This window comes from Xenopus laevis, chromosome 2L (genome assembly GCF_017654675.1).
Source record: "Xenopus laevis strain J_2021 chromosome 2L, Xenopus_laevis_v10.1, whole genome shotgun sequence".
NCBI lineage: Eukaryota > Metazoa > Chordata > Amphibia > Anura > Pipidae > Xenopus > Xenopus laevis.
The window spans coordinates 161,896,304-161,909,860 of record NC_054373.1 but is presented as its reverse complement, the minus strand read 5'-3'; the positions used below and the strand labels follow the sequence as shown (position 1 = coordinate 161,909,860).

At 38.9% G+C, this 13,557-nt stretch overlaps 1 protein-coding gene across 1 annotated transcript in view; it reads right to left on the bottom strand.

Annotated features, from left to right (window-relative positions):
• Window positions 1-13,557, bottom strand: part of stard13.L (StAR related lipid transfer domain containing 13 L homeolog) — a 193,771-nt gene that overhangs the window by 117,281 nt on the left and 62,933 nt on the right. The window contains exon 4 of the mRNA XM_041582646.1: window positions 7,999-8,032. Within this exon, the coding sequence (XP_041438580.1) occupies window positions 7,999-8,032 (34 nt within the window). The remainder of the gene's footprint in view (window positions 1-7,998; window positions 8,033-13,557) is intronic.

Genomic DNA, 13,557 nt, shown 5'->3' with positions numbered 1-13,557 from the left:
TTGTAATAATAAATCAGTACCGTGTACTTGATCGTAACTACGATATAATTAATCCTGATTGAGGGCAAAGTAATCCTACTGGGTAGGATTTAAAGTACGGAGATCCAAATTAGGAGTAGAACCCAAATCCAGAACAGGTCCTGAACATTCTGGATAACAGGTCCTATACCTGTACCTTTATATACAGATAAGAATCCAGCAGTTGTTGGACCGGGAATATCTTTACTGGAACCCAACAATCAATTTCAATTAGAATAAGTTATGTCCATCTGGTGTATGTGATTGAATTCCTCAATAAAGGTTTATAGTACCTGCAAAAGTAATGTTTTCTATTGTACATGTAAGCAATGCACCCACATTGTTAGCAGCTTTGTACAGTATGTTTGCATCCCCTGCATCACTCTGGGCTTCTGAGATCTTTATAGGAGTAAGATGAGAGATAACTGGAGTTACTTTTATCCAGGGAACTATCCATTTACCACACTAATCAATACACATGCAACCCTTTATCCCTGGGTATATGGGCCCCTTGCATATCGATGGAGGAAGGGTATCACAAAACTACAACTCTCTGCTTAAGCAAATAATTTGTGCACCAGTAGTTCTTAAAACAAATGGTAACTATTTACATAAATTGTAGCACAAAATTCATCAATATAAATTCAGTACAGTTAGTAGTTTCTCATCTACACAGATTGCAGGATAATACTTGACCCAACAAGGGTTAATATTAAAACATTGGATTTATTCAATTTGGACGTGTCCAATCCCAATTATCAGGCCCTTCAAGTGGTACCTAGAGGAATTACAGTATTCAGTAGTGTATACACTTGAATCCCTACTCCGAGAGCATGGCTTTATAGGACTATGGCTCTATGGAACTACCTGAATAAAGGGTAAATAAATCTTCAGTCCCCTACATAGGCTTCCATAATGGATTCAGAGCTGCCCTTGTGCTGCCACTCCTTCTGACTCAAGTCCCGCTGACAGCTAGTGTAACCTTGTCACTCAGAGTTTAATGTGAAAAGGCACTACTTCAGTGTTAGTCTCCCAGCACTCCATATTGTCTGGAGTCTGAAGGTCTCAGGACATTCTGCCTGTCTTCTCTCTGCTTAATCTGATGTCTCTTCCCAGAAACAGAGCTTCCTTATATAGAACTAGCAATACAATTGACAGACCCTTGACTCGGAGTGAATTGTGGCGATCTGTTGTGTGTGAATTGGTAATGCCCATAATACATATGGAGGAACTAAAGATGTGTAAAATATTAAAATACGTATTTAAAAACATTCTCCACTAGTTCCCGATATCCCATGAACATAGCAGGGCCATTGGTTCATTCTAAGGATGCACTGAATCCACTATTTTTAGGATTCGGCCGAATCTCAAATCTTTTGTGAAAGATTTGGCTGAATACTGAACCGGATCCAGACCCAAATTTGTATGTGTAAATTAGGGAAACAAGAGGGAAAGAGAACCCCATGTACAGCACGTGACTAAAAGTTTTTGACTTCCTTTTTTGTGTGATAAAAAGTCACATGATTTTTTTGGATTCGTTACAGCCAGGCACTTGGATTCGGCCGGATCCTGCTGAAAAAGAACAAAGCTTTGCTGAATCTTGCTGGATGCGGTGTATCCCTAGTTTATTCCTTATGCAGAGACCCTCTGCCAGCTGAAGCTGTATTGGAAATTCCAATCTGTAGTTTACCCTTGGGTTGAGTGTTGTTGGGCAGACCAATGTACCCCCAGAAGCAGGTTGTGCGTTATATTTGCAACCAGGCCAGCCTCTCCACAATCTCCCCACCTTGTTCCAGCCCCATTAGATGTTGCAAACTAATCACTGTGCTTATATACTCGCACTTGCTCCGCTTCCTCCAGTGATGTCAGAGATGAGGCCAATCTCACACAGGTAAGGGCCCAGTTGGTTTCAGGTTGAGTTAGGGTGGGTTAGGGTGGGCAGGGCCAAAAAACCTTCGTCCACTCATAGGAAGTCCCTTCTTTCACTGCTGTTACTTATGACAAATACTTTGTCCCTAAAACAACCTCTTCTGCCGCTGATTAGGATTTCTCTTCTTGAAACAAGTTTTATCTTGGCACAAGAATTCAACCTATGAAATGTATTCGATAATTCAAACTATATGGCACCGAAAAAGTAAATTGAAAAAACATCATAAGGGAAGTCCGCCTCTATATTTTGTCTTATGTGTCAAACCTTTCCAGCCTGACAAGCAGAAAAAGCACATGAGCCTTTCACAAGGAGTATAAGTTATTTGAATGGAGGCATATCCCATCATCCTTTCCCTAAAATATGTGCTGATGGGACATTTTCAGACACGCACACACCACTTCATATTCTTCTATAACCACAGTCATACATTGCCCTTACAACCATTGTACTGACAGACTCTGTGCAACCGGATACCAAATGTGCACTTTATCTGCCAGATTAGTTACATCAGGGTACAAGAATTAATTAATACATATACAGATATACTGATATATCCAAAACTGATATGACATGAAAAATAAAGCTTTTATTGTGCTTGAAACCATGTTAAATAAGGTAAGGCCCTTTTGCATATGACTTGATTTTGTTTGCTTTGGAACTTGGTAACTTATATTATCCTTATATTTAACAAGAGGGAGTATTATTCACTATTTATTGTACAATAGAGTTATATTATTTCCTATAATACATTATTCATTCCTCATCCTGTTGACATCACTGTATATATAACACTTCATGATTTAGAGCCCTTAGTAATATTAGTATTGTGAATTTATGATTAATATAGTGTCAACATATTAAACAACATTAAGGGGGTTATTTACTAAAAAACGGTTGGGCTTTTCGGGAAAATACTCAATTTTTTTTGGGTTCTTTTTAAACTTGAGAAATTTTTCAGGATTTGGTAAAGGGCGATGCAGCAAAAAGCCTGAATTTGAAAATCCGCCATCTCAGACCTGCCGAGGTTGTCTATAAATCAATGGTAGAGGTCCCTAATCTATTTTGAAGTTTCTGTGGTTTGCATGGAATTAGTCCAAAAATCTGACCTTTTTCTGGCTTTTCAGTCAAAAATCCAAACATTTGGGTTTTATTGAGTTTTTAACCCTAACCAATTGAATCAAGTTTTTTGTATTGGGTATTAGAGTTTGGTCGTGGTTTTTTTATTTAAAAAATTAGATCATTTCTGATTTTAGTAAATAACCCTCAAAATGTCATTTTATTGAAAGTGGGCATAATTAGTAACATCTTCTGCCTGGCACTTATTGGAAGATTTGAAAATAGGAGAATTTATGGGACCAATGTTCCTTTAAAAAAAATCCCAGTGCAGCTTCTTTGTGAGTTTATATTTTTTATCAGGTTAGACTTGTGTATCCAACAGAGTCTCTGTAGATTAAACAATCTTAGGAAATGTAGGTCACTTCAGTGGAGGGTCAGGTTTTCTACTGCACTTTAAAATAGCGAGAGGCAGTGAAGCATTTATTAGTAAGTGCAGCACTATAGTGGGACTCACTGCCCTCATTGAATCATCAAGGTATTCCAGGCTCATGCAAGTTAAAACCAAAAAAACAATCAGTAATTTTCAAAGAGACAATTATAGACACAATGTACTGTAAAAGCGAGCCATTTGCCTAAAAACACGGCTGAATATAGATTTATGACTTCTGGCCCTACAAACTTTCTCTTAATGAAAAATATGCCTTCCTATAAAATGCATAACCTCTATTTCTAGCACTGGCCTAGCCCACTCCTGTCATTTAGAGGCATAAATCAAGATGACTTTAAGGGCAAATGTAATTTGTTTCTATGGCTTGATATAATATTCCAAAAGCAGCCAGATATTTCTGCTCCTATTTCCATAAACACATGTACATCCTAATATATTGCACTGAGAAATTATCAAGAGATGCATTATGCTATGAGAAATACAGGGAGAAATATGTTCTACTTTTGCACTGCTCTTTTATAGACACTTTGATATAGACATATTTCCTAGGGATATTGCAGACACATTGGCATCTCTCTGACCCAGTTTTTTTTTAGGTAATATATTAAAGCAGAAAAGTGTTTTTTATGTGGAAAAAGGGATATAAACACAGAATCTGTGCTGCAAATCGTGGTTATTAAAAGGACGTTTTTTAATATTTTCCTGGCACCAGAGGTGTCATTACAGGGTTCCCACATAATGGGACCCAGTTGTAAGTAGCTAAGATATGACAAAGCTTAATGGCATGGGGGGCACAGCAACACTTAGAATATCCCTATCTACTCTATTGCGCTTCGCCTGGTCTGAGGTGGCGAAGGAAGTCTAGCGTAAAAGGTAGCGTTCAGAACAATGCGCGCGTTAGTGAATTTGCATAGTTACGTCCTTTGCGCAGATTCGCAAGGCATAAGGGTGCGAAATAACACTAGCGAAGTTACTCCAGCGTCCGTTAGTGAATTTTCCAAGCAACGAAAATGCCCAACGCTAGCGAATTCACGCTAGCGTTAGGCGCTTCATGGTGCCCCATGGTGTTTATAGTAACAGTGGGATAAAAGTCTCTGTGAAGGGAATGTGACTGTGGGAAAGCAGGTATAGTAGGGAGAGATGGTGCCTATAGTAACAGTGGATAATAGTCTCTGGGAAGGGACTGTGACTGTGGGAAAGCAGGTATAGTAGGGAGAGATGGTGCCTATAGTAACAGTGGATAATAGTCTCTGGGAAGGGAGTGTGACTGTGGGATAGCAGCTATAGTAGGGAGAGATGGTGCCTATAGTAACAGTGGGATAATAGTCTCTGGGAAGGGAGTGTGACTGTGGGATAGCAGGTATAGTAGGGAGAGATGGTGTCTATAGTAACAGTGGATAATAGTCTCTGGGAAGGGAGTGTGACTGTGGGATAGCAGGTATAGTAGGGAGAGATGTGTCTATAGTAACAGTGGGATAATAGTCTCTGGGAAGGGAGTGTGGCTGTGGGATAGCAGTTATAGTAGGGAGAGACGGTGGCTATAGTAGCAGTGGCAATAAGAATCTTGGAAGGGACTAGTGATGGGCGAATTTGCGCCGTTTCGCTTCGCCGAAAAATTTGCAAATTTTGCGGTGAAATTTTTTTTTGACGCCGGCAAATTTTTTCCGCAAATTTTTGCGGGCGTTTCGCAAATTTATTCGCTAGCGGCGAATCGCGCAAATTCGCTGCGAATTCGCGCCTGGCGAATAAATTCGCCCATCACTAGAAGGGACCAACAATCATATCAAATGGGACAGGGCACCTATAGTACAACCAGTGGGGTTAGGAGGCCAGTGCTTAATAGTGCTGCTTTTACAGACAAGAAGGTAGAAAAATAAAAACATGAAATAAATAGCAACATTTTTTTTTTTGTTACATTAAGGGGCCGATTCATCAAGAGTCGAATATCGAGGGTTAATTAACCCTCGATATTCAACTGGGAACTAAAATCGTTCACGATTTTGCGCAAATCCTGCGATCGATCGATCGAAGGATTTTTCGTTCGATTGAACGATTAAATCCTTCGAATCGAACGATTCGAAGGATTTTAATCCAACGATCGAAGGAAAATCCTTCGATCAAAAAATCACAGGCAAGCCTATGGGGACCTTCCCCATAGGCTAACATTGACTTCGGTAGGTTTTATCTACCGAAGTAGGTGGTCGAAGTATTTTTTAAAGAGACAGTACTTCGATTATCGAATGGTCGAATAGTCGAACGATTTTTACTTCGAATCGTTCGAATTCGATCGAATTTAACCAATTCGATGGTCGAAGTACCCAAAAAATACTTCGAAATTCGAAGTTTTTTACATTCGACTTCTTCACTCGAATTTTGTAAATCTGCCCCTAACAGTACTGGAGCAGTATGCAAAATGAGTTTAGGGCTAGCAAAATATAAGGCACAGAGACTAACGCAAGATTACATTTTTTTTTATTGTGTTGTATAAAGCTGTAAATAGCACCTACTGAATTCCCCTGTTCTGTCTGTCTTCTTTCATAAGCTCTCTGCTATATCCACAATTATACGGATAATACAAGTGTCTCTAACAGGCGGCCAAAGAGCAGACCTGATGAAAGCAGCTTATCCATTCCTTGCATTCGGGCATATGACACTAACTGGATATGAAGATTAAGCTGCCGCTGACTGTGGGAAAGAGAAAGTGGGCAAGAACCCTACACGATATGTAGCACTTGGGAGTTATAAAAGCAAAACACAAACACACTTGGAATGTAGCAAAAGTGGCAACTCTGCAATCAGAAGTGGCCACAGACTTGATCCTGAGAATCCCGCTCTGTGTCAGTTTCTGAGAAATGAAAGGCATTTTACTAGGAAGTGTTTGCATTGCAAAACATCTGCTTTTCTCAGTCACACATGGAAGGTGATAGAGAATTTCCCATGTATCAGATGTTTATCCAAATTCACTTGGATTGAAGTACAAAGCAAATCCCAGGACATAATGAACTCACTCGCTGATGCTTTCCAGCTCCAGTAAATTGCACCTAGGTGAGGCAGAGGTATAGTGAAATAGAATTCTGGCACAAATAGTCCAACCCCAAAACTCACAACGGTTTTGTCAATTTAAATGATATTTGGTGGTACAATTAGATTCTGCTGGTGGACCCTGGTGAGCAGTTAAAAATCAATAATCACCACTGAAATGCTTTATCTACTGGATCTGGATGCTGACACAGCATCATGGGAGAATAAAATAATAATAACATGGACAGAGGCATTTCCAGGCCAGCCATGATGCCCCACTGTGTGCTCCATATTTTGGTGTACATATATGTTGAATGAGATTCCCTTATTTCTGTTTACCATTATGACAATTCACCCTTAAAATGGAACTACCGCAAAAATGAAAATTTAATATACTGTAATCATACTGAAATAAGAAACTTTCTAAATATAATCCATTAAAAATTCTGTTCCGTTTCTGAAATAATTGTGTTGCACTTCCCTATCCCCCTCATAGCAACCTGCCACTCTTCATTTTCTATTCATGTAGTCAGGTTTAATACCTCCTTCTTTGCCTAAAAGATGTAGTAGAGCTCAACCTTTCAAAATAACCATCTCTGATGGAAATCCTGTTTCTCTACATGCAGGATTTGTGCCAGAGCCAGTTATTTTGTTTGTGCTTGAGTCAGTTATTTGAGCTAGCTCTAATACATCTGCTAGGAAAAGAACCCTCTCTACAAGATGTATTAGACCTACCTGACCCTACTTATCTGACCCTGACTTGTTCATGAAGAGAGACTGAAGAGTGACAGGTGTCGTGAAGAGTAACTTATATTTAGAATATTTATTTTCTCCATGAGATAAACTTAGATAAATTTTTTGTGTTTGCAAAAGATTTCCTTTAAAAGCAATACTATCCAGATAGGGGTAGGCAGAAGAGGCACAGGGTTGGGGGGGGCACTATGACCCTTGGCACTTACCTATTTTGCCTCCTCTAACTACAGCCCTGCAACAAGGGTGAGGCTAAGGGGACAGGAGGTGCCAAATAGAACAGCGAGAGAAAGTAGTTGCCATGGGTTGATGTGGCCGGGATATCTGCCTTGTATATCCTACTGTGTCAGTCCAGCTCTGATACTATCCAATAATATAAAATATGTACAGCTAGGATTAGTGATGGGCTCATAAATTCGGCAGGTGCAAATTTGCGGCGAATTTACGCGTTTCGCTGACGGCAAATAAATTCGCTAAACTGCTACAATGCTAAAAATTTTGGATGCACAGCAGAAAGGTCGCTCTCGTCAAAACCGTTGCGCATCAACATTATTCGGACGCCCAGTGACTTTAATGCCAGCGTCAAATTTGACGCAGGCTTCAAAATTTGCGTTTTGCGAATTTTTCCGCTTCGCAAATTTTGAGGGTAATTTGCGAATTTTTCGGTGAAGCAATACAGGACAAATTGGCCCATCACTAGCTAGGATAAATATAACTGATGCCTTATTGCAGATACCATGAACAATCATTCATTTTAACAGAGGCAAAGACTTACCAGGTGACCTTCTGTCCGTCATAGATGAATTTGCCTAGAAGACAAAGATATTCAGTTGAGTAAAATTAAAACTCATCTTCCTAGAGGGCATTCTATCTAATATGTTTCATTAGACTCACAGAGGCAGATTAATCGAAAGTCAAACTTTTCAAGGTTTTTTTTGTATTTATTTATGAAAAAGCTTGACATTTAAATAGATCTTGAAAAACTCAATTGCAAAATAGTTTGAATTTTGAAAAACATTTTGCCATTTTTTATTTTGAGCCTTCAAGTTTTTTATTCTTGAAAATTCAAGTTTCAGAAACTCAAATTCAAATTCTTGATTTCTGCCGCAAAGAAACTCCAATCTTAGTGAAAACTCACATTTGAATTTAGATAAATCTGCCCCATATTGCTATTGCTGTACTGCTAGTACCAATAACGTTGGTACAGGTATGGGATCCGTTATCCATAAACACTTCATCCAGAATGCTCTGAATTACAGAAAGGCTGTCTCCCATAGACTCCATTTTATCCAAATAAGCCAAAACAGTAGCTTGTACTTGATCCAAACTAAGATATAATTAATTCTTATTGGAAGCAAAAGCAGCCTATTGGGTTTATTTAATGTTTAAACAATTTTCTAATAGACCTAAAGTGATACTAACACTAAAAAACTACTTTTCAGAATATGAATGTACATTAAAAGATACCTATAGGTCATGTTGATCGTTTTTTGATGAGAGGTTTGTTTTTATAAGTTATTGTTAGTTGAAGTTTCTAAACCTGACTTTTTTGGCGACCTGACTGTCCCATCTCAGCCTGACAGTTTCTAAAGCTAACGGACTCCTCCTGCACAAATATGGCAGCCCCCTCATACAGGAACATGGGGCATCAGACAGGTAATGTAAAAGCTTTGTGCAAATACTTTATGGCAAAGTTATAAGTAGCTTTCAAAGGCAATATTATAATAGATGTAAAAAAGAGTTTAATTCTGGTGTCAGTATATCTTTAAGGTATGAAGATTCAAATTACGGAAAGATTGGTTATCCGGAAAGCCCCAGGTCCCAAGCGTTCTAGATAAAAGGTCCTGTACCTGTAATATATAACAAATAGCAGGGTAGCTACAGTGCATGTCTTCTTAGGGCTATGGTTCATTTTGATTGTTTGGTTGTTTCTGGCGATTAGGAAGCAGAAACTGTCAAAATTGCCCCCGTTTACTCGCAACCATATAAGGCAACTGTCAGTAGGAAATAGATTCAAGCTAGGATCTCTTGCAATTGACTGCACCAGTGATTCCACCGCACATGAAGCTTTCACATACAACTTTAAAGGGGTAAAAATCACATAAACTGGTATATTTACCCTTGTTGTATATTTCTGGTCTCCAAACCCTTGTTTCCATCCAAAGCAACGTATTCAGTCAATCCAAGTAGATGGGTAAAGAAACCAATCAGCGCAGGTGTACTGCTGCAAGGTGCTTTTATTGAATACACGACATGTTTCGAGCTTAAAAGCTCTTTATCAAGTCTTGATAAAGAGCTTTTAAGCTCGAAACATGTCGTGTATTCAATAAAAGCACCTTGCAGCAGTACACCTGCGCTGATTGGTTTCTTTACCCATCTACTTGGATTAACTTTAAAGGGGTAGTTCACCTTTAAGTTAACTTTTAGTATGTTCTTGAATGGTCAGTTCTAAACAACTTTCCAATTGGCCTTCATTTTTTCTTTTTTATAGTTTTTAATTATTTCTTCTGATTCTTTCCAGCATTCAAATGGGGTGTCACTGACCCCATCTAAAAACCAAATGCTCTGTAAATCTACACATGTATTGTTATTGCTACTCTCTATTACTCATCTTTCTGTTCAGACCCTCTCCTATTCATATTCCAGTCTCTAATTTAAATCAATGCATGGTTGCTGGGGTAATTTGAACCCTAGCAACCAGATTGCTGAAATTCCAAACTGGAGACTTGCAGAATAAAAAGAAAATAACTCAAAAACCACAAATAATAAAAAATGAAAACCACTTGGACTCAGAATATCACTCTCTATATCAGTGCTCCCCAACCAGTAGCTCATGAGCAACATGTTGCTCTCCAACCCCTTGGATGTTGCACTTGGTGTCCTCAAAGCAGGTGCTTCTTTATGAATTCCAGGCTTGGAAGCGAGTTTTAATTGCATAAAAACTAAGTATAGTGCCAAGCAGAGTTTCCTATAGGCTGCTATACCACATAGGGGCTACCAAATAGCCAATCACAGCCCTTATATGGCACCTCAAGGGACTTTTTCATGCTTGTGTTGCTCCCAAACTCTTTTTACATTTGAAGCTCATGGGTAAAAAAGGTTGGGGATCTCTGCTCTATATCATACTAAAAGTTAATTTAAAGGTAAACAACCCCTTTAAGAGCCACATTTCTTGTTTCAATCACATGGTTTCAAGAAAGCCAGAGCACTGTGGCAACTATTTCGTAGGGGTTCCCTTCAACAATTTGGTCAGACACTTTTGAATCTCACCATCTTGCTGCTTTATAACCAAGAATAAGTTATAATGATGCAAATAGTTCTATTACTTGGGAAGCATCTGCAAAGTGCAATGTTCCATATCACTGAAATAACATTTTGGAAGAAAATGGAAGTTCTACATGACATATATTTGAGAATGAATCAAACCCCACATTTTTTTGTTTTTCCAAAAACCCTTATTCTAATAAATCATTAGAATTCGCCCGATGGATACAGAACCATGGTTTTAATTGGTGAATACTGGAGAAATTGCTCCCAATTTATAAAGCAAGTTTCCTAGTTCAAATGCGCTTTGGTGGTTTCTGTCAAAGTAGGATCTGCCTGTTACTAAACTTTCAAGAAGTTTCCATCAAAGTTGGAGGAAGAGAAATAGCTGCCAATGTTGGACTGGAAATATCATCAACGTAGCGCAGTTTTAGCGAGATCCCATTATTATAAGAGCATTTCAATAACTTTGTCCCTCACCTTTCCATAGGAAATAATAACATCTGCCAGGTCTCAGCTGGAGAACAAATTGATATTTTTATTGAACATGATGTCAAGTTCTTTATAAATAGGGGGAGGTTAGAGAAAATGATGTGGTCATAAAAGTTCCAAAAGACATTAGAATTTAGAATATAGAAAAATCAAGAAAAAAATATAGAAAAATCAGAAGAATGTGCACCTTTAACCAGTGTCCCTTCTATGATGCTCTACAAATAGGAGCAAAATGTTTTGGTATTTTTTTGATAGATCTGAAAATAAATGGTCCTTTTGTTATAATGCTCTGTTCAAAATGTTGGAATATTTTAAACAAGCAACTCTGTAGCTGTTAAAGGAGTTGTTGACCTTTAAATTTACTTTTATGATGTTGAGAGTGATATTCTGAGACAATTTGCAAATGGTTTTCTTTTTTTTATTTGTTGTCGTTTTTGACTCATTCAGCAGCTCTCCAGTTTGCCGTTTCAGTAATCTGGTTGCTAGGGTCCAAATTACCCTAGCAACCATGCATCGATTTGAATAAGGGCTGAACTCCACAGCGCATTGATGGCCGATTTGTCGTCAGACGATGACACGAATGCGTCGTGTCAGATGTGCAGAAGATGATGGAACTGAACATGAAATTGCAGGTACAAACTACATGTATGCGACTGTCGCATGTGAATGCTGCATGCTGCGTCTTCATCAGATACATGTAGTTTGTATCGGCGATTTCACGTTCAATTCTATTATCTTCTTCACATCTGACACGTCGCATGCGTGTCATCGCCTGGCAATGAATTGGAAATTAACGCGTTGTGGAGTTCAGCCCATAGAGACTGGAGAGGCCTGAATACAAATATAAGTAATAAAAAGTAGTAATAACAATACATTTGTAGCCTTACAGAGCATTTGTTTTTAGATGGGGTCAGTGACCCCCATTTGAAAGCTGGAAAGAGTCAGAAGAAGCAGGGAAATAAGTAACAATCTATAAAAAAAAAAGTATAGAATTAGCCATTCTATAACATACTAAAAATTAACTTAAAGGTGAACCATCCCTTTAAATGTTTTTTTAACAAGAGACTATGGGGCAAATTCACTAAGATTCATAGTTGCGCCAGGTGTAACTTCGCTGCACTTCGCCGCACTTCGCCAGGCGTAGTTTCGCCAGCGATCCGCAAATTCACTAAAATCCGAAGTTGCGCTCAGGGGTAGCGTAAGGTTGCGAAGTTGCACTAGCGTTGATTCGCTACGTGAAGCGAAGTTACGCTAGCGATGGTTAATTTGCATACGGCGCCAAATTCAAATTTCAATGGAGGAATACGTACAATCACTACAAATGCCTGGGAAACCTTCAAAACATCAAATAAAATTTTTTTTTTGCCCTACACATGTGCCCACTGTATAGTTAAGTTGCCATGAGTTAGGAAATGTAGGGGGGAAGGAGGGGAGCCCCAAAAAATTTTTCGATCTTTTTCAGCCTATCAACCCTAATATAGAAAAAACGCCAGCGTTTTTTGGGACTTAAAAATTTTTTTAACTTTTTTTGAAGAAATCCCAATCTACTCTATTGCGCTTCGCCTGGTCTGAGGTGGCGTAGGAAGTCTAGCGTAAAAGGTAGCGTTCAGAACAATGCGCGCGTTAGTGAATTTGCGTAGTTACGTCAGTTGCGCAAATTCGCCAGGTGTAAGGGTGCGAAGTTATGCTAGCGAAGTTACGCCAGCGTCCATTAGTGAATTTGCGAAGTAACGAAAATGGCCAACGCTAGCGAATTGACGCTTGCGTTAGGCGCTTCGGCGCATAGTGAATTTGCCCCTATAAGTGCAACCAGCGGTATAAACCTGTGAAAGATTTAAATATGAATTAATATCGTTGATTTTTCAGTGAATGTTTCTAGCTGCAAAGATAATACAGACTATGATGAGAACAATGCCGTGTGTTTATAATATATAAATTCACAGAGAACCTCTCATAATTGTTGCTGAACTCAGCTGTGATCACAGATTGTACAGTAAAAAGTGCGCTGCTATGTTTATTTAGAATTAAACATAATCAGACTATACTGAAGCTGTACTTGGGACACCATTACACCTTGTCAGTTAGCACATATCATAATGACCTACTAACGGCATGCCAAAAGCAAGGAAATCTGCAAGTGACAGTTTGCACTTGTCTGTCTTTCAGCAACTGACATTTCTACTGATAAGTGGGCAGATAGAGAGTGTCAGCACTAGAGTCACTTGCATGTGTGGCTCCAGTGAAAGGACAAAGACTTTCGACGAAACTTCCCACACAACGGATTGGTTTGGTCTAATGATACTGTTACATATCATGCCAAAAATACAAATAAAAGGCACTACGTTTGCCCAGAAGCAGTAACCCATAGCAACCAATAAGATGCTTGCTTTTAAACAGGGGACAAGTAAATTCTACCTACTGATTGGTTGCTATGGGTATCTGCGCCTGGCAAACTTAGTGCCTTTTATTACATAACCCCCAAAACCTAAGTGCATCTCAAGTGAAACTTAAAGGAGAAGGAAAGCTGCTGCCAATTATTTATTGCCAATAGATTAACCACAATCGTGCAAGCTAGAAT